The sequence below is a fragment of the Macadamia integrifolia genome, chromosome 11 (assembly GCF_013358625.1).
Source record: "Macadamia integrifolia cultivar HAES 741 chromosome 11, SCU_Mint_v3, whole genome shotgun sequence".
Taxonomy (NCBI): Eukaryota; Viridiplantae; Streptophyta; class Magnoliopsida; order Proteales; family Proteaceae; genus Macadamia; species Macadamia integrifolia.
This window is the reverse complement of record NC_056567.1, coordinates 6,196,054-6,218,949: the sequence shown is the minus strand read 5'-3', so window position 1 is coordinate 6,218,949 and position 22,896 is coordinate 6,196,054. Positions and strand designations below refer to the sequence as shown.

The window sequence follows — 22,896 nt, the reverse complement described above, 5'->3', positions numbered from 1 at the left end:
GAATAGCATCATTTGTTTCCACCTTTTGAAATTCTGACCATTAAATTGGTTAATCTTATCAAACTTAGCCACAATCTTCATCCTCTCCATAATGGGTTGAAAAGTCCCAACTGTTGGTACCACATTGGTTGGAGTAGAAAAATTAGTAGGCAGTATTGGATCAACATTGTTAGGGGGTGTTGGTGTACCATCATTTGCATTATGTGTATCCTCTGAATCACTAGCCATAGTCTTATACCTATTCAATTCAAATACCTTAAGATTGTAAGAAACAGAATGTGGCAATAGGTATAAGACTTTGACAAATCTTTTAATAAAATATTATTAAATCAAGAAGGAGAGTATCACTTACGAGTCAAACCGAATATGTAGAATTGTAAATAGAAATCCTTCAAAAATATGGAGTTAAGTCGTATACGAATACTCTCCTTAAGGTATTTGAACGTCCCGTAATAGTATGCAACCAGGCAGACCAACGTCTTCACCTCCAAGATAAAACGACTCCCCCAATCTCTTAAGGTGCAACTCCAATAAGTAATTGCAATAGGGAAAACCAAAGGTAATACTCAATGTATACTGTGTACGAAATGGTAGTAAACAGAGAGGTTTTTGCTTTAAAACAATTACTGTTTGTCTTAAGAACACTCAGAAAAAGACACTAGCAGAGAGCACTTTTCCCACAAAGAGGTTTCCAAAAAACACTTACAGAACATAAAAACGTATTTTGGACTTCTACTATCTATTAAGGAGAAAGTGTCTGTACGTACAAGTACCTGTCCATTGTCAAAGGGTATCTTTACATGTACATGTGTACAGATGTATGTCTTAATACCAATGGGTGTATAGAACTAACGTATAGGTACGTACAGATGGGTGTCTTTCACTTAATTCGAATTTCAAAAATTCAAATTCGAATTTGGAGTAAAAAGATAAGTCTCCTGATACCCATACCCCGACCTCGGCCACAACCCATCTTTGCTCGGCTCGGCATGCACGCAATTCGAAAGCACCCTAGGAACCCCCCCCCACACACACACATGACAAGGGAGAGTGCCTCTCGCAAGGGCTTGCACTCTTAATAAACATTCCCACTTATAAACCCCTCACACCTTTCATCCACTTCCAATGTGGGACTAAACAAACTTGAGAAAGTTACTTTTAGCTCTTTACTTGTCCTTACTAGTGTACAAACAATATTCAAAAAGTAAAAAGGGGGGAAAAAGTTTTGAACATTATTTGAAACTTTAACTTTACTAAAGTAATTTTTATATTGTATAATATAAAATCCAACATGAGATGAGAAGAAAATTCATTAATAATACATCAATGTCTAAGCTAGTTATATCTACGTGTGAGAGTTTGGAAATTATATTTTTTTTGCAAGAATTTGGATCAGTAGGATTACTTTGTTCTTAGGCCTGTGTATAAAGACTGGTACAGACACAAAATAATGAACATTGAAAAAGAGAGGAACTACGTTCCAAAGCCTGTTAGATCTTATTTGGGGTTTCACATCAAACCCTAATTAATTTCCATACAAACAACTAGAACACAATATCAAATTAAAACAAATGTTTCAATCAAAAATAAATGATTTGTACTTTCACCTAGTATGCTGATGACGATTGATGTTGGTCATTACCACTTTTGCTCCCTTGGCTTAGCTATAGATCTTCTACAGCCCCTTAGACCTTCTTGGTTCTCTCACTTTAGTGGTAAAGTGGGGAAGAGTGAATAATGATTGTATGGACTCAAAACCTAGTATTTATAATACTGTCCTACAGCCAAAACCCTAAACCACAATAAGTTGGGTTAGGTTATCCCTAAACTTGAGAGTAAATCGAAATGGTTTATGTAACTAGATTCTCACCCATTAAATCCACTCGAATAATTAATTTAAACTCATAAATCCAACAATCTCCAACTTGGGCTACATTAATTATAAGGAAGTCTTTTAAACTGGTGTAGTCATAGAATCTCATTACATTAATCACTCTTACTATGTTCAGCTGAAAATTCACTCACATCGAACAATAGTAGAGATACACCACAATATTCTTTCCACGAAGGTCCTTAACTGTGATATTAACATTTATTGTGGCAAATCACTTTTGGTCTAAGGTTAATATCTAACTGTGGCTTTCCGCCTATAAATTGTGGCAAACATTGCCTTTGAACTATGGCAAGTATTACCTTTTAAACTGTGGCAATCACTACTTATAAATGTAGCAAACATTGCCTTTGAACTGTGACAAAATTATTGTCTTTGAACTGTGGCAAGTATTACCTTTTAAACTGTGTCAAAAATATTTCTTTTATCTGAGGCAATTACTTCTCATAAACCATATTCAAATGAAGTCATAAAGTAATCAACAAAGAAACTGATGATAGAATAACTTTGCATAAAATAAATACTAAAATTGAATGAATAAAATAATTATATAATCTATCAAATTGTGCTCAAAACATAGGGGCTAGAGTTTCAAAGCATAAACAAGTAATCAACAAGAAGCAAAGCTCACACTAACCAAGCATTTCAAAAACTCAATAATACTCATGTTAGAAATGTGATATTTGAATACTCCCACTGTAAAAGCCTTTGTAATAGGCATGCCAACATCCTGTTAGTGATTAAGAATTGTAACTGAAACTGTATCTCTCATTGATCCTCTTATTTCTTGTATTAACTGTGAAAAGAACACCACTATTTGAAAATTCAATCACTTTTGGACAAAAGAACTCCTAACTCAATGTCCTTTTCTAACATGTGATGACATCACCTTTAGAAAAATGTCATTTTTACTGTCAAGAAATACATAATTAAATTGAATGTCCACAAACTTTGATGACATCACCTTTGGAAAATACCACATTTACTGTCGAGAAAGACACAATCAAATTGAATGTACCACTTTAATGGATTTTACTCAATCCTATCATGTTTTCCCCATTAGAGATATATATGTGTATATGAACATACATTTAAATGTGTTACTAGGATATAAAACTATACAAGAGTCACAATTGTAACTATATTCCTATCCTTTGGGCTAAGAATACACTGATCTTCTTGTAACTCAACATTTACTGTGAAAAGAATAATAACTTTTGAGATCCTCTCACCTTTGGGCTTAGAAACTTCTGCGTTATTACCATTTTCTTTAACTTGGGCGATATCACCTATGGGCTCACCAACTTTCTTGTCTTAGTAAAAACCATGAAAGAATAAAATGTGCCACTTTGGTGGATTCCACCACACCCTTTCATGGTTTCTTAAAAATTTACTATATAGCTAAGCATATGTGGAGGCTTATACACCCAATTTAAAATCCAACATCATCCATTCATCATAGGATGTAAAAAATATGACATGCAAGCACAAAATATATCATTAATTTTCTACTTACATCATTCATAAATGACTTTTTAATATCATGGTAGTGATAAATCAGTACATGCAAAAACATAAATATATGTGTGGGAACACACATTTGAAGTGTTATTTGTACAACCATTAACAGAAATATGATAAAATGTTGCCATAGAACTGAAAATTAGAACAAAAAATCTTCCCAGAACAAAATCATGACAATAAATAAGACCCAGAATAATTTCGAAGCCGATATGAAACTAAAACAGACAACTGTTCCAGGACAGTTCTAAAAGAAAGAAAAATTGGGTCCCAAAACAATTCTGGAATATAAATCTGGGTCCAAACATTTTAGGAACAAACTTTGATGCTGTTCCATTTTATCTTGCATTAAAAGCAATCAAGAATGTTGAATTTAATCCTCCCACTGATCGAACCATATAAAACATTTCAAAGTACATAATTTCATCCTCCCACTGATTCGACCAGTTAAATATTAATTCACAACATCTCAAGTATATGATAAAGTAACATCATGATGACCACCCACCCGTGGGTTGCCCAGATGGTTAGGGCAAACTAGGGATTCTGTGGATTAGGGCACGGTCTCAAGTTCGATTCTCCATCTGTACATCTACGATTTAAGTGGAGATCATGGTGGTGGATTGCTATGCTAGTCTCCTTGAGGATTAGTCGGGGTTAACAAAAAAAAAGACATCATGATGACCAATGGTATTTTATTATTCACAAGACCTTGGGACTAAGGTTCTAAAACTTGCAAATGGTCAAGGCTGATACCGATCGATACTGACGGTTCTAATTCCCAATTTTGTCCCTTCCTTATTAAATCATCAAACATACTTGGGTTTAAAAAAAACAAAAAAACAAAAAAAAACAAAAACAAAAACAAAAACAAAAACAAAAACAAATACAAAAACAAAACAAAACAAAACAAAAACAAAACAAAAACAAAACAAAACAAAACAAAGCAAAAAAAAAAAAAGTCCATAAGAATTTAATAAAAACTTGAAAACATGGCCCTTTAGATGATCAATAACATAATCATTTATCAAAACATTGATCAATGCCCTCTTGAGTATATAATTAAAACAAATATAACATAAAATTTTAAATAATCATGTCATATAAAAATTAGATTATTAAATGTGGCCTGAAACAACGAATCCAACGTAAAAAACAAATTTAAATTTGACCTTAAAACGACCCTTAAAATGGCATTTAAAGTGGTTTGAATAAAAACCCAAAATAAGCCTGAAAGTTTTCTTTTTCTTTTTTTAATATATACTTTCCCAGTCAACGCCGGAAAATTTACCACCGGAGAACGTTTCCAACGGGGGTATTCTGGTGGCGGTTCAAAATACGGGTTTTGGCCCGATCTGACCCACCAAATTGGTCCAGGTTTGGGCTGGTTCAACCATGTGTGCTCACTATCTGGTTTGACTAATCTTGGTTTGGTTTGGCCAGTTTGATTTGTTTTGGTTCTATCCATTCTAATTAGGATTATACATATGGGCTTGAACCCATTATATAAAATAAATATGGGCTTGGCCCATTACTTTTAAGTCAAACAAATTAAAAAGAAATGTCCATGGCTCAGCCCATTAGTCCCATATTAGACATAACTTAAATTTTCCTGAGCCCAATACGTTTTGTTTTAAAAACTGGCCCAAAAATTTTGTTTTACAAACTTTAAAGGACTTAAAGGTCCATGACGAAGCAATAAATACCAAATCTATCTATCTTCAAACTTGAGATAGATTTGAACAAAACAGAACCTTACGACTCTGTTAGGGTTTAGTCCTTTGGGGTGCTGTAGTCAGCGACGATCAGCCACTAAAAGTCAGGCAAACTCCCAACTTGGTCCGGCTAACAATATTTTGATGGTCGTTGCCACAAATTAGACTAAAACTGTATTATTGAAACCCAAATACCACCCAAATCGAATGGTCGATTCCCAATCAAATCCTTCTTTAATGGCTGATTCCGCACCAAATCAAACTGTGCAACCTTTTTAATGTTAAATTTCAATTTATAAACCTTTAATAGCGAGGTGTTCGTCATCCCTAAACCTTTTCTCTATTCTTTTTCTTCTTCGAGGCAAAACAACTGCTTCTGAGCTGTACATATTTGCAACTTTTTTTTAAACAAAAACTAAACCAATTCCAAGCTTTATATCGATTCCAATCTCAATCCAAAACCCGAATCCATAACATGGATTTCAAAACCAGATTGCAAAAAATGATTTTTTTTTAATTTTATTAAAAAAAAAAAATTACAAAACGTGGATTCCCAATTCTAGTCCTTTGGTTCTAAATCCGACAACAATTGTGGAGGAAATCTAAATCTCAGTAAAATTTCAATTTCATTGCGTTTTTCAATAACCAATGAAGCATGAAAATTCTATCAAATCGATTATAGCCTCGTATGAGTTTACTCTGATACCACATGTTAAATCTTATTTTGGGTTTCACATCAGATCCTAATTGATTCTCAAACAAACAACTAGAACATGATATCAAATTAAAACAAATATTTGAATCAAAACATAGATGATTTGTACATTTCACCTAGTATGTTGAAGACGATCAATGTTGGTCACTACCAATTTCACTCTTTTGGCTTGGTTATAGATTTTCTACAGTCCCTTAGACCTCCTTAGTTCCCTCACTTTAGTGGTAAAGTGCAGAAGAGTGAATAATAGCTATAAGGACCCAAAACCTACTATTTATAATATTATCCTACATCCAAAACCCTAAACCACAATGGGTTGGGCCAGTATATCCCTAAACTTGAGACTGGATCGAACCTGTTTATGCAACTTGATTCTCACCCATTTAATCAACCCGAATAATTAATTTAAGCCCATAAATCCATCAAAGCCATGATGTCGTACTACTGTCAATAAGTGTGATTCAATTCTTCCGAACCGCTCCATACTTCCCCTATATTTCACCCATCATTGCATTCCCGTTTCAGCCCATAAAAAAGCCCCTTGCGCTAGCTTCAAATTTTTTTCCTAGCATCATGTAATAAACAAATAATGAAACACATCTTCCATTGCATGTATAAGCTTAGTATCAAAGCCAAAGTATGGAGCAAAGGATTGAGAAATTCTAAGAAGTAAACACATTCAAGGAAGGGCATCAACAAATCCTTCACGAACAATAGAAAATTCTCAGTAAACTTAATGATATCTTCGAGAGGTTTAACACTCAATCACTCACTCTCACTGAGGTAGGTGAAAATTCAAGCGCACCAATTCATTCCTTTGGTTCGTGGCCCCTGGATGGTACCAAGGTTACGCTCCTCCAACTCTCAGCAAGCCTTCATGCCTAAGTTGGTGAAGTTGGATTTTTCGCAATACGATGGGGAAGAAGATACCACTAGTTGGAGTGGTCTAGACTTAGCTTATAAAGAGTTCAAGTCAGAATATTCTGACGCATTACAACACCACATCTGATGATGAGTATTGGTCAACCCAAATACGACCTGAATTGTGAAACATGCAAAGGGCATTTGGGCTCCCCAAGTTTTCCAAACAAAGCAAGTGGGATTCGGAATCATTTGTTGTTCCAAATTCTTGAAAATCCAAATAAATTGCATTTTAAAAGCATATATTGGCAGGACCTTTGTTAGTTCATTCACGTTGAAAACGCGTTTAAAATGCTGAACCTTTTTTTTACTGTTTTAAACGCCGTTTGCCGAACTGTCCACAGTCGGTAAAAAATGGGGACAGGGCTATTTGAAGTTCTAAATGCGTTGTAAATGCATATCCATTTTTTTCCTATTAAAAAATGGGACAAGGTTGGGTATGCCACCGATATCAAGTATGCTAGCACCCATTGTGTTTATCTCTCTCTTCCTTTTTTTTTGAAATGATCTTCATATCATTCGTGAATGATACTCCATCATGTGTTCCTATTGGTGCTATCCACTACCATACTTGATATCGGTGGCATACCTATCCCTCTCCCTAAAAAATTAGATATTAAAAAAATTATTAAACCCACGATTAATTTCACTTGCACAACAATTTCCACTTTCACTTCACCCCATTCGGCCATTCCCAAAGTTTCAAAGTTCAAACCCTAACTTTCCGTAACACGATTCTCTCACTTCCTCTCTTCTTCTCTCCCAACAGTCCACGATCTACCTCACCATGGCCAGTGGAAACACCGGGGTCTACGATCCACCGTCCACCTCACGACGATGGATGACGGACGACGAGCGCAAACACCGGACTTGACTTCACCCCTGTCTTCTCTCCCAACAGTCCACGATCTACCTCACTATGGCCAGTGGAAACATCGGAGTCTACGATCCACCGTCCACCTCATGACAATGGACGACGGACGATGTACGACGAGCGCAAACACCGGACTCGACTTCACCTCTATTTCTATTGTTGCAGAAAGAGGTTTTTTATTTTTTTCCTTTTGATTTTTTTATTTTTTGATCTGGTTAAATCTCATGCCTTAATCATTGTCTTTGGGATCCTGTTCATATTCTGTTTGATGGGGATAGATTCATTTGTCTGAAAAGAATACTGAGATACCCAAAAAAACAAAAAAAAAAAAAAAAACAAAAAATCTTTTTTACCGTTATAATGTAGTTTTTCTCCCATTGAGATTTGGAGTGACAAACACAAAAAAAAAAAAAAGTAAAGAAGGGATTTTCGTAAGATGTTCTTCACAGTGGTTGTTGCTTGAATAGAGATCAAAAGAAAAACAGAGTAAGAGCCTTTAAGCCTTTAAGCCTTTAAGCTTTATACTGATCACAATCCTATAGACCTTTATTTCTCTCCATAGCCCATGGATTCATTTATTTCAAATTCCTTATATAGAACTAGTACTGTTCTAACTTTAGTGTTTTCCTTTTTTTTTTTTTTTTTTGGGTTATACAGGAGAAAATGGTTCTCTCTGTTCAGTTGCAGATATTGTTTGGTAAATTAGAATCACTTTGTTCCACAATTTAGTATACAAAAAAGACTCCAACTTTCTTCTTCTGAATTCAAAGAAGACGACACAACGATTCCAATACTGCAAGATTGATGTATGTTATTGTTGGAATATATCCACAATCTTGTCTATTACCTGTATGATTCAGTGCTTGTCATCATTTATCACTAGTTCACCATAACTATTTTCATGGTGTAGTTTACAATCCTTATGTGTACAATGGATTATGAAAAGAAGTTGTTTCATTCTATGCTAGCTTGTGTTGAATTCTTTTTTGGGTTACTTAAGGGAACCATTGATTTTTTACTCAGGGAACTATTCCTGCCCCTATACATAATCCGAGTAATATTTTATGCTGCATTAGGTGTTTAGGAATTACTCTTTAGGCATGGATTTGTTGTGAAGATGTATGTTAAAATCTGAATAAATATTTGATTGTTAATTGTTAATTCTTTATTCTCAATTCTCATATGTACTCATCATATATATTAAATTTGAATAAATATTTGATTGCATATTATGTAGGTAGTTGATATTATTGAAAAATGGTTAGAAAAAAGGATAAGTTTTGGGAATGTGTACAACAACTTGGGCCGAGCTGTTTTAAATGCAATTATTGTGAACTTGATTACTCTAGTAGTGTTACTAGAGTGAAGGCTCATTTGGCTTGGTTGACTGGCCATGATGTTCAAATTTGTACTAAAGTCCCTGAACATGTTCAAGCTGAAGCCAGTGCAGAAATGAATTTGAGTATATCTAAAAAGAAAAGGACGAATGAAACCCTAGAAAGTGGAATTGGTTCCACAAATTTTCATGGTAGGAGCATTCATCAAACCACAATGGTAGAGTTGGCTGCTAAACAAGACAAGAAGTCATTAGAAAATATGATAAGAGAATTTTTTGTTAAGAATAACATTTCTTTCAATGTTATTCAGACAGAATATTTTATGCAAATGATGAAAGGTGCTTGTGCCTATGGTCAGGGTTTTGTTATTCCTAGTTACTCTACTATTCGTACCCGTTTGATTCCTGAAGCTAAAGGTAGAGATCATGAAATATGTGAGTAAAATAAAGTCAACATGGGGTGGCACAGATTGCACAATAATGTCTGACTCTTGGACTGACCTAAAGAAGAGGTCTTGGGTTAATGTGATAGCTTATTCTCCTGGTGGGGCTGTGTTCCTGAAGTGCATTGAATGTGGTTCAAATAGTATTATTGCTGGATATCTTTTTAGAGAAATATCTGATGTTATTGAAATGCTTGGACCACAACATGCTGTGCAATCTGTTTCAGATACTGGTGCTAACTATAATTGTTGTGGTGATATGTTGATTGAAAAATGGTCTCACATGTATCGGACAAATTGTGTTGCACATATGATTAATTTACTTTTAAAGGATATCCATAAGCACGTTAGATGGGTGAGAGAAATTATTGATGATAGTAAACATGTAGTGGATTATATGCATAGGCACACAACTGTTATAGCCTTAATGAGGGAATTCACAAATGACAAAGAGATTAAGCAGCCTTGCAAGACAAGGTTTGCTGCTAATTTTTTAATGCTCCAATCTCTTATTGTAGTTGAGAATGAGTTAAGGTTATTGGTTGCATCATCTGAATGAAGAGGCTTCCATTGCAATAGAGTTGAAATAGCATTAAAGACTGTTAGGAAAATTCAATATGATATATTCTGGGATGGGGCAAAGGAGGTTATTGTTTTTATGGATCCTCTCACTAGGATTCTTCACCTTGTTGATTCAGATGGTTCCACTGCATGCTACTTGTATGAAGCAACTGTTAGGGCAAAAGAAAAATTAAGGAAGTTAAAGGAAAGTGATGGAGTAAAGTACTTTACCATATTGGATTTGTTTGATACAAGGGTGGAAAAGAATATAATTCATTCTGTTCATGTGCTTTCTGCAGCTTTAAATCCTAATAATTTGTTTGATGGTGGACTTTTGATTAAGACAAGTACAATTGTGCAAGGTAAAAAATGTATTGTGGCAACCATGGTTCCTCTAGAAGATCGTGATCAATTCACTACAGAAATAGTTGAGTATTGAATGAGGAGCCTAGATTTGTTCAATATTACAGGAAAGTCTTTAATGAAAACTAACCATCCAAGTAAGTCTGTTAGTTAATTAAGTTTATATATTTATTTGTAAACCATCCTTATATTTGTTTACTTGTGTTAATTTGTAGGGATTTGGTGGGAATATATGGGCAGTTATCTTCCTGTGGTTCAAAGATTGCTTGCAGAATCTTAAGCCAACCTTGTAGTTCCTCTCCTTGCGAGAGGAATTGGAATGCTTGGGATGCAGCACAAATAGAGAAGAGGAACAGATTAACTCCAGAAATGTTAGAAGATTTGATATACATTAGAATGAATTCTTTGATGAAGGAGAAGTATGAGAGCCGAGCAATTCAGAATACAAAACCTATTGACCTAGAGAAACTTGGTGACTTGCCTGATGTAAACATTGAGTTGGAGATAGAGAGACTTGAAGAGACATATGTTGAACCTTTTCATGATCAACCTAATTCTATATTATGATACATTTGTGTTTTTTTTAATGAAATGGGATGATGTAATTTGGATGATACATTTTGGATTATGTAATTTGGATGATGATTTTGGATATTTGGATGATGTATTTTCGATATTTGAATGGTGTATTTTGGATCTTATATTAATCTTTGGATTGATATATTTTCGATGTTATTTCATGATATAATAGGTTTAGAATTTGGATTGAAATACGAATATTATCTATATTTGTTTTGATTGTTATCCAGGTATTTAGATAATTATTATACCAATTTATGTCTATTTTTGTCCTTTTTTTAACACCGTATTATTTTAATATAAGCGTTTAAAACACGTATCATCCGTTTTCAGTTTTTTCCCCTTTTTATCGTATTTGACCGTATTTTTGACCGTTTCGTTCATGTTTTGATCCGTTTAAAACATACCCGTACCAAACAATGTTTTTTTACCGTTTATGTTTTAACTAACAGAGGGCAGGACCACTACAAATTCAGTGTTGCAACCGATGTTGGAAAGCCTGGTACTCCAATGCTGGATTTGGATTCCAAGTTCAACACACACGCACACACACGCAGAGAGAGAGAGAGAGAGAGAGAGAGAGAGAGAGAGAGAGAGAGGATCTAATACGTGAGCTTGCATATTCGATGGCCTTCCCATCTAAATTCACTCAATTCAGTGTGGGAAAGCAAATAGAGAACGAGATACAACGGAACGTACGAGAGAAATTGGGACCCTCCATTCGAGCCCTCACTCTTACAGGTCACATGGTTCTGTCAAAGCAGGTGTACGTGACAAGTTTCAGGTTTGCAATAGAGAATTAGGGTGTGCCAATGTCAGGAATGACGGTGATTAGGGAGATGGGAAAAGGGTTAAAGCTGGATGGAGAGAGAGAGAGAGAGAGAGAGAGAGAGAGAGAGAGAGAGAGAGCCTGTGATGACAATGTTTCACCAATTTGGGAACTAGCCATAGATGAACAAAATTTAGCTCCTATCAGGTTAGGTTGCTGCTAAGTCCGTGTGGCAGTAAGGGAATGAAACCTAAAAAGATATTTTAAAAAATACTATAATTTAAGAAAGTATTTGTAAACCCTAAGGAGAAGTGAATTATTTTATTTCTTTAGCTGCAATTCGGGTATTGAATTCAACTCCTCTGTGACGTAACATGGAGTCTGACGCATATTCAACGGCCAAAAATGCCTTAGCACAGAGCCCAAGACAATCACACGTAACCTAAGACATTTCTAGGCATTGGATGCACGCTGAACACCGTGTTGCATCATAGAGGATTCAAATCCGTGGTATGAGTTGTTGTGCCCAATGATCTCTCTCTCTCTCCAATTTTCTCTCTTCTACAGTTGTAGGGATAATGAAATAATTTCTAGGAGAAAAGGAAGCATAAACTAAACATTTAAAAAAAAAAAAAATTTAAGGTTCATTTTTCAAGGGATGTAGAACGGCGCAGTCCAGATGTGACCTCTCTCTCTCTCCTCTTTATTGTATGAATCATGATGAGCTAATATCCTCACTGTGGCCTCAGAAAACTAGATTTAAGTTTACATATAAAAGGGTGGGAGAATGATAGGTATGCTAGCGTAGTACCTAGGAATTAGGAATGCTAATGGGATATTAGCTATAAGATAGACATCGATCGGATTTCGATCCCAACACGACGGGGGTATGAGAGATTTTGTACTACTCTACTAGATCAGAGAATGAATTTTTCCCCTTTTATCGACCGAGGACCATTTCAATTTTGGTTCAGGCAAGTTGGTTTAATGTTCAGCTTGAACCAAGTTAATGTCAGTGTGTCTAAATAGGTTTGTTGAATATTAGTCTTGGCCTGCATATTTATATGGATCCGCCAGCTTAGATAGGCTAGAAATGTTTGGCAGTTTAGATGGAGATTCGATTAGCCTAGAAGAGTATCTAATATCATATTTTAAGTCTCCATTCTAGATTTTTTTAGCAAGATACAAGGTGATTGGCTATTAATTCTATCTTGTGAATTGAATAAAAGAATATGGGTCAAGGGTTTTGGGTTTGAGAACTTGGAATTCAGAATCGAACTCATTGTTGTAGAATTTGTACCCTCATTTGTTCATAACAGCTCCATCACCATACAAGAAAAAAGAAATCTAATTATTCAAGTCTTCATAATCCTTCACATCCATGTTCTAATTACAAACCTCCCTTGAGTAACCTATAGTAGACTAACTACTGTTTGCTCCCGACTCCTTGGTGTGAAGATCACCTGTATAGGGTTATCAATCGATCAGGCTTCGTCGTTTTCAGTTGAACCTAATAGTTCCTCATTAATTCAAGGTTTTACACCATTTCTACAAGTTTTAAGTAATTGGGTCTCATAGGCCAAGGCATACACATTTCTATTATGTCAGCTGATTAGAGGTCCATAATTAGGCTAAAGTAATAATCAGGTTATAATGTTGCTATAAATTGTTGGTCTTTGGTTGGTCATATTATTCAGTCAGTTCCAATTGAGTAACCATTGGGTCTCTCTCTTGGTCCAGGAACGTTGGATTATTAATTAGTCAGTGTTTGAGTCCAACGCATTTCGAAGTCAATCATGCCAATCTCAAGCTTCAACCAATCAACTCAGGTCGTGCTACTTCCCTTCGCCCAATTTTGACACCATGTGGATGCCACTATAGGAATATCCTGTCACAAGCCAATAATAGTTTCACAATAATACTCGTCCTGATCTGTTACATGGCATATACTACGTTTGTGCCGAGAAACCTCTCTGAGTGTTTTGTACATTAAAAAAAAGAATAAAAAGGATAATTTCTTGAATTTCCCCTGTACTATGGAAAACTATTGAAAATATTACTTGAAACCCTATAAAACCTAATGGTGTTAATTTGTTGTTAGTAGTTAAATAAAAATATCACTTTACCCGTTATTGATCAACTTACCCTTTATACTAGTATCTAGCAAGCACAACAATATACTATATACAGTATATAGTATCATCTTTCTTGGTGGGTGAGAGAGGATGCTCTAGGCCCTCATGTTATAACAGTACCACCACTCCCATAAAGTCAAAATAATATCATAAGGTGATTATATGAAGTCCATGTTACACTGAAATCCAAATGAGTAATCATGTTCTACCAAAGAAAAAAAATGAGTAATCATATGAAGTGAAGTCCTTGTTTTTTTTTACTAACGACGGGTATTCAGGCATTCGGCCTAATTAATCTCGTAGGCATATACTGACCCCACAATCGCATGGATCGGATAATACCGAGGTTGAATGAGAACCATTCAACTTTCACTGAAAACAGTGAAGAAAACTAAATACCCCCGTGTGAGCGGCCCAAGGTGTGCTTAGTGGGAGTCAAACTTAGGACGTTCGAGTTTACGGCTCATACAAAATTCGTTGCTCACTAACTGCACTACCCCATTGGGTTAAGTGAAGTCCATGTTTCCTTTACCATTTTATACCACAAAAGATGTATCCACGAACAGCTGGGCATATGCAACCCAACAAATAAGTAGGATGTATCCTCTTCGTTTGGATGCTCTGTTTCACATGAAATAGAATTTGTCACTGATTAACCAAATTAATAGACTAAAGAATATATGTGGAAATTAAATAAAATTAATTCAACTGTTTGAATTGGTATTGGCACCTTTAACAATCACCAAGCTCAAGAATAAATAGCAGTCTCACCACCATTGTCAAAAAGTCTCTCCATAACACCTTCATACTTAACCCTCATCAGAGATCCCATCATTAGTAGTCAAGGAATAACAAAATTTCTGCGACTTGTGGAGTCTAAGTGATCTCTGCAAATCAAGAGAAAGGAAAGGAGCAGTTAATCATCAAAGTAATCAACAATTTCGCATTTTCTAATAGTTACAGTTGGGGCTATGGGTTTGAGGAATCGGATCAGATTGTTCTTGATTTTAACCGATATCGATTCTTGAACGATATCATACGGACAAAAGGTAAAATAGTAAATAAAATATGTTTTTTTAATTAAAATTAGGGATATTTCAGTCCAATCTAGGTCGATCTGAAGTGAAATGGGTTTAGACCTTTGACCAATCCCAACCTCAATTCCATCTTCTCAAACCTTGATTGGATTAGCAAAAATCAACACTGAGAAAAGACCTGATCATGCATCTTCAAAGGTTCCTGTAGCATCCAAATTTTCAAAGGATATTGAGGGATCAAAGCCTCCAATATCTTCCAACATTTGACAATCGTCAAGAGATAGTTTCCTCAAAATTTTCAAACGGGACAAACGCGGTAGTCTTTCCAATAAATAACAATTGCTACCATCTAATACTTCAAGCTTCTCTAGTAACCTCACACCATACAATTCCTTAATTCTTGTGACATTACTCAATTGGAGCTCAACCAAAGATTCTAGATAACCAATGCGTGCAGGCAATTTCTCTAGTGAGTCACAAAATTCAAGAATAAGACTTTTGAGCAAATGCAATTGTCAGAGGGATTCGTCTAACTTATTCAAGGATCTGCAATATCCAAGATCTAAATGCTCCAAGGAAACCATGAAAAGCTTGGAGACTTGGATAGCTATCCACAATTACTAAGATTGAGAACCTTCAAATATTTGAACCGCTGTCACGAAAATTACGAGAATATAAGTACTATCTATAAAATATAGCAGTCAAATGAAAAAAGAAAAAAATCAAATGCTATACCATATTTTCAAATTGAGGCTGGATATTCCAAGCTTGTTTAATCGTGCTAAATGATAAGTCAAGATGAACCAGTCTCTTATGTTGGTTGGCAGAGTATCCAAAGTACAGTTGTTCAACCTGAACCATCTTAGTGCATAAGGAAGGTGCAAAAAGTCTTCCACGAAACTTTTTGGATTAATGTTGAGTAATCTTAGATTGTTCATCTTCTCAAACTGTTCACTAGCTAAACCAATTGGTAAGCTAGTGGGACAGATGATTCCTTCTATTCTTTTAGTTCTGTACAATAGAAAATAATCCAAGTAAATTACTGTCTACTAGTTGGGAAGCTAGACATCAAGTAAGTGGCTTGATGAGGATAACTAAGCTGACACGCCGGAGTTGGCTGCTGGCACAACAGGGTGGTGCCTTACCGCACCGCAGGCGGACGTGCGGTAGCGTTCGTGGTGCTGCTTCAGGATTCCAATGTACTGCATCCAAGATCAGAACGAGCTTGCCGGCGGACCACTGCTGTCCCATTCTTGAGTGAGCTAGAGCGCAGCCATCTTATCCACTGAACTAGCTAGAAGCTATCGCTTCTGGTTGAAGCACTAAAAGAAAAGGACCGGGAAACGCGGCGACATAGGAACCACGGGACCTAGGAGGGAGAAAGATGATGTACGGGATATGGGATCCTCGTAGTAGGCTGGACCAACATCCAACCGAGAGAGGGCAGCCTTTAGAAGCAACAGGGTGGTCTACGATCAGGAAATTTGTGGACATTAAAAAAAAAACCGGATATTGAAAAGGGCCTATCCCAAGTCAGTTGGAGTGTCCTAGTGGTGGTGGATTGCGTCTAAATTATTGTCCAAAAGAATTATAAAAAGTAGAGCAATATTGAATGCACTATATTTTTCTTGTTCCTAGTTCCAATATACCTTTTGAGTGTAGTGTCTTTCAATTACAATGATCATAATGTAACACCCCACAGTACCTTTGAGAGAGTCTTCAGTCTTACCCTCTTTCCTTCTAGTACATCCAAGACTTCGTTGCAAGACCACAATCCACTGCGCTTACCTGGCTCTCTAAAGTTTTCTTTTGAGACAATTTGTCTTCCCATATCTTGAATTTGATCATGCATCCTCAAGTAGTTTCCACCATGCTCATTATATTCAAATGCAGAACTAGGATAAAAGCCATAAGTTTCCCAGATGAAAATTACAATTTTCTTCTCCCATCCACTGAAAAAGCATGCAGAATCAAGAAATATGGCTTTCTTATTATCATTTTCTGGATTATCATAGCTTATTTTCAACCTTTTGTATACCTCTTCAGGAGTTATTTCTCTCAATTGTTGTATTGTACTTTCCCACACTTCTTTGCTTCTTACGTCAGATAGGTAGGGAACCAATATCTCTAGAGTCAAGGGCAACCCTCCCGAATTTCTTATGACAGCACATGAAAGCTCCATATACTCTTCAAAAGGTATGTCCTTTTGAAAAGCATGCGAGCTAAATAGTTGAAGCTATTGGTATTCATCCAATTCTTTTAGGCCGATATATTTTGTTTTCATTAATGTTAGCCACATTTAGAACATACTCATCTCTTGTCGTTATTATGACCCTACTTCCACAACCGAGCCAATTCTGATCAATGGCCAAAGCATTGAGTTGGGAAGGATGATCCACATCATCAAGAATAAGAACATTTTCTCCTTGGAGTCTTCCTTTTATCAATTCTTTTCCATCAACAACACTCAATATTTAACCATGAACTTTCTTTTTGGAGATACTATAGATAAGTTTCTCCTATAAAGAAATTAACCCATTAGGTCTTGATGCTTCTTCTCTAATGTTTGTTATAAAGCAACTTTGATGAAAGATTTTAGTGATGCAATTGTTGACAGCCTTAACAATAGTAGTCTTCCCAATGTCACCTATGCCACATATTCCAATAAATTGAACATCTTCAAAACCAATGTTAGTAAAGATACTAGATCATTTGCATGAGAATCTAATCCAATACGATATTTGACATCACTCTATGTGGATGATATGATTATTACTGGCAATGTATCTGCTAGCACCTCAGAACTAAAACAGTTCCTTCACCAGAAATTTGAGATGAAGGATCTTGGATCTCTTAATTATTTCTTGGGTCTCGAGGTCTCCTCGGGGCCTGATGGATACTCTCTTTCTCAGGCCAAATATGCAACTGATCTCTTTTCTCGTGTTGGATTGACTAACTACAAGACTGCTGCTACTCCTCTCAAGCCAAATGTCTAGTTGACTCCCACTGATAGCACTACTCTTCAAGATGCAACTCTCTATCGACAGTTAGTGGGAAGCCTTGTATTTCTCACAGTTACTCATCCTGATATTGCTTATGCAGTGCATCTCGTCAGTCAATTTATATCTGCTCCTCGGTCGGTCCATTATGTCATCGTACTTCGTATTTTACGCTATGTCAAAGGCACAATCTTTCATGGTCTACATTTTTCTACTCACTCCTCTTTAGAGTTGTGTGCCTATTTTGATGTTGATTAGGCTGGAGATCTCACTGATCGACAATCCACTACTGGCTACTGCTTCTTGAGTGATTTTCTTCTCTCTTGGCGCAGTAAAAAGCAAACTGTTACATTTCGCTCCAGTACAAGAGCAGAATATTATGCCATTGTAGATACAACCTTTGAACTTCTCTGGCTATGAAGGCTACTCGAAGACATGGGCATGACACACTCCGATGCTACTAATCTTAACTATGATAATAGAAGTGATATCCAAATTACTAATGATGATGTTTTTCATGAACACACCAAACATATAGAGAATGATTGTCGCTTTGTTCGCTTACATCATGTTCGTGGTACTCTTCACCTCGTACCAGTTACAACATCTTATTAGACTATCGATATCTTCACCAAATCTCATCTGCCAGAACGTTTTGTCAATCTGGTTTCTAAACTCAAGTTGGGTCATACCGGAGTTGAATGAGAACCATTCAACTTCCACTGAAAGCAGTGAAGAGCACTAAACACCACGTGTGAGTAACCCCAAGGAGGTAAGAGGAGTCGAACTCAGAACCACACATTGCCTGAGCAAAGGTCCCTTGCCAACTCGGCTAACTCTTGAGGTTTCATTTGGCCTATCCTGAACTGTTGATTCAAACTGATTCTATGAGTAAAAAATAATCAAGCCAAGTCAAAGGGAGGGTGCTTCTGTCCATGATATTTTTCACCTCCCCCCCCCCCTTCTTTTTCCATAACTAATAATAACCAAGTGCTATGAAGAATATGACCGCCTTTTCTTAATTTTTCTCATTGTTCTATAAGTTTCTTCCTAAGTTTTCCATGAGTCAAAGCATGTTTTCCATTGACAAGCCCAAGTAGCAAGATTTTCAGTTAGGGGAAATTCAAGATTCCTACTTCTCAATGTCAATATTAGCCCAGCTAAAAATGTATCATACAAGCTGATCCACTAAGTGGACTTGAGAAATTGTATAGCATTTCCTCGCCTAACACAACCCAGTTGGGTTAGGGTTGAGATGACTTAAATTCAAAGATCAGGCTTGTGCTAGGGACAACTATTGTCAAGAATGAGAGCTCCTTTCTATTAGGCAGTATGAACAAACACATGGTTGTATTCATAGTACAATAAGGTCACAGTTTAACCTAGATATACACTTGCATGCTTGTCTTTAGATTGGGAGAGGAGAAACAGTAATGAAATTTGATATTTATTATAGGGCAAATATCAAAATTCTACACAGGTAATTTGATTAACACTCGGCAAACTTCCTGCATTTTAACTGCCAAAACTTCAAAAGTCACATAATAAGGGACAGACAAGTTCCTTTTCTTATCACAAAACTCCACACATTCTGTTTCACTAATTGCCACACTTAACTGTCAACATATTCAGTATAAAACTTACTGAGATGGTAAGCCTGATTTTCTATGCTTGGTGTCCATTACTCTAACTATTTTATTTGTTAATAACAGCTCCATTACCATTATATACCACAAAGGATGCATCCACAAAAAGCTGGGCTTACGCAACAACATGAACAAAGTACTTGCACAATTCTCTTCATTTGGATGTTCTATTCCTGAAATGGATTTCATCACTGATTCATCAAATTAATAGACTAAAAATGAATGTGGAAAATAAAATTAATTCAACTATTCGAATTGGTAGTTGGCACATTTTAACAATCACGAAACTCCGGAATCAATAGCAGTCTCATCATCATCATCATCATTGTCAATAAGTCTCTCCATAACCTTCAATATTCCCCCCACCCTTCCTACTCTGTTTTCAAGAACAATTTTCTCAAGAGCCCTTGACAGCGCCTCAACCATCCTTTCTTTTCAACCACCGAAGTCCCAAGCTTGCCTCTGCACTGGTTCCACCATCTAAAAAGGGTGCAACAAATGAGATGAGCTTCCACGAAGCCCAGTGAGGATAACACACACAAGAAATCATAACAATCCAAGAAAATAAAATAATATAAATATCCATGCCCACCCACATCAATATGAATGCAAATATATGAATGCAATGACATGATCCAATTATTATCAAACAATTCTAAGCAACAGTTTCTAAGTCTGAAGGGATATAAGTGCTACTGCAATAGAGGTGGTATCCCCAGTCATGAATGTATATTATCAGTCCCCAAGGATACAAGCTAGTTACGAGTCAGGAGCATACAGGTCCCTACATGGCTACTTCGGTACCTGGTAAGCCCCTATTAATAACCCTCCCATAATACCACTACATTGAATCCAACATCGCATGTTAGGTATACCCATCATCGAATCCAACATCGCATGAGGTTCTGTCATGATGCTGGCATCTGCGCACCTCAATCACCGAAAATCGTCCCCAACCACGGACCGTCGGATGAAAGGATTAGCTAATACGTAAACCCCTATTGGCAAGGGTTGTGGCACTAGGGTGGTTATCCTAACCCAATGCATTCTAATATGCCATAACACATTTCAATTATACTCACACACACACTCACCCTGAGCATGCAGTGTGGTCGGCACCAATCGTTGGCCACCCTGCACCCCAGTCTCCACATACACATGTGTACACACATACACACACACAAACACTGAGCATGTAGTGCCGTTGGCACCAACCGTTAGCCACCCTGCACCCCAGTCACACACACACACACACACAACCATAATCCGCATTCTCATACCACATCAACACTTTACACAAGGAACAAGAAAATAATATACAAAATGACATAATTCATCCACATATGAATTATGATACAAACATTCCATAAAAGCATAAAAATCCCCTCACCTCGAAAACCCGAATCACTGTTCGCTAAATTTCGGTAATTGCATACCTTATCGAGTAGATCAGGTCCCTAGCCAATTGAATGAATTTATGTTAGCATATATATACTTAAATTATCCTCATTATATTATCAAATTATGATCCTAAACCAACACTGGAACATAGGTTCTGTAAGATCACTAGTAGATGGGCACCGGTTAGTGTTGCTCTCGCGTTGCATAGCCTTACCGCTTGACGGTTCTATTTATTGAAAATAGAGGAGTTTTTGGTAAATGCTCAAGCAAAGGGAAGGTCTTCCTACAATTCAAATGATCGGTCAAAAAGAGGGTCAAAACAATGTGCTTGGTCGTTTCTCCGGTGGATGCTCACTGGCTGGTGTGCAGACGTCGGTGAGTTCACCGACTGGTGAAACTGAGAGGAGTAAAATCTCATTTTTTTGTATCTACAGGGTTCACCGGTGGATTCTCACAGGTGGATGCTCATCCACCGGTGAGTTCACCCATGGATGGATTTGCAAGGTCTGAAAACCTCAAAATTACATCTATAGGGTTCACCAGCGGATGGTTCCTGCCTTCATCGAATGGCTGGTGACCATCAACCGGTGAAGTTGAAACTGGGGTTTCCTTGCCCAAATTAGCCCCATAGGCCCTGTGGCCCCTTTGCATGTTGGTGGGAGTGTGTGTTTTTCAACGGGGTGTCATTTCCCAACTCCATTCCTCCCTTCTCCCTCTTTTGTATATCCCTCTTTTGTATAGTTTACAAATTGGGTTTTGTGATTTTAGGGTTGACTTTCATGTAGAGTACCCTCACACACTTCACTTAGCTTAGGTTGAGTGAAATTAGTGAGTTGATCAACATAGGGTTTCAAGATACACCCAATTTCCCCAATACACAAGTCTAGGTTAAGCTAAATTGGGGAAGACTTATGTTGAGCTCAAGGAATGGCTCATGAAATCACTCCCACACCATACACAGGTTTAATTTCATTTTCCCCAACTTAAATTTTTAGTAGATTGGTTAGCTATAGAGGATTTGGGAAAGGTTTATTGTTCTAGGGTTCATTTGCTCGAATTGGGATTTTAGATGAGGATTTCATAGGGGATTGTCCATACACTCAATTGTGACCATTCTAACCTTAGTTTAGGTGCAATACATCTTTTCCCCAACCTAGAGTTAGGTTAGGATGTTAGGTCATAGAGGATTTGGGAAGATTCACAAATCCTAAGGCTTTAGGTTGCTAAATTTTGGGGCTTTTCATATGGGAGGTTTTCCACGTTCAATTTGAGTGTTTAGCTTTCTTGATTAGGTCCCTCACACCAAAATCCCCCATTCAATTTGAAGATTGGGTATGTGGGTAGAGGGATTTCGATTAGGATTTTCCCCAACTTAGCTTAGGTCAAGAATGGGGTATGAGAGAGAGAGAATCATCTAAATGGTAGAGAGAGAGGAACTTACCTTCAATGGGTAGGTGTTCCCATTTTTCCCTTCTTCTTCCTCCTCCCTTGCTCTCCACCTTCTTCTTTCTCCTTCTCCTTCTTCTTCTTTTAATTTGGTGGAAATGAAATGAAGAAGTAAGAGTTCTATTTATAGCCATTTAAGTCCCACTAAGGGGTTTTTGAGGAATTAATGGGTTTTTACCCAATACCGGGTTATTGCGCTATTTGGCACCGACGACCCCACTTCCGGATGTTCAGCCACATTAATCAACTCTCAAACATGTTGTCCCATCAATATGGATGGGTTTGGGGTGCACAATCGTGAGGTCTCGGGTCCCACGATAAAATAACTTGAAACTGGCCTGTGCACTCACCATATGGTGTTCACCAGTGGATGCTCCATCAGATTGTGATCATCAGCCGGTGAAGGCTGAACTGGTCCCCTTTATGTGGAAATGGATTCTTAAGTTGAGTGAGGCATTCTCAAGGTGTTTTCAGTATGTGGGCCCCACCTATTGGTATATTTCATTAATAAGGTTCGGGAAAATTCTCTTCAATGGTAGAGTAC

At 36.9% G+C, this 22,896-nt stretch overlaps 1 protein-coding gene across 1 annotated transcript; it reads left to right on the top strand.

Annotated features, from left to right (window-relative positions):
- Window positions 1-9,453: 9,453 nt before the first annotated feature.
- LOC122092871 lies at window positions 9,454-10,907 on the top strand. Its single transcript, XM_042663177.1, has 3 exons — window positions 9,454-9,893; window positions 9,978-10,409; window positions 10,556-10,907. Exons 1-3 carry the CDS (start codon window positions 9,454-9,456, stop codon window positions 10,905-10,907), a joined length of 1,224 nt encoding a protein of 407 aa, XP_042519111.1.
- Window positions 10,908-22,896: the final 11,989 nt, after the last annotated feature.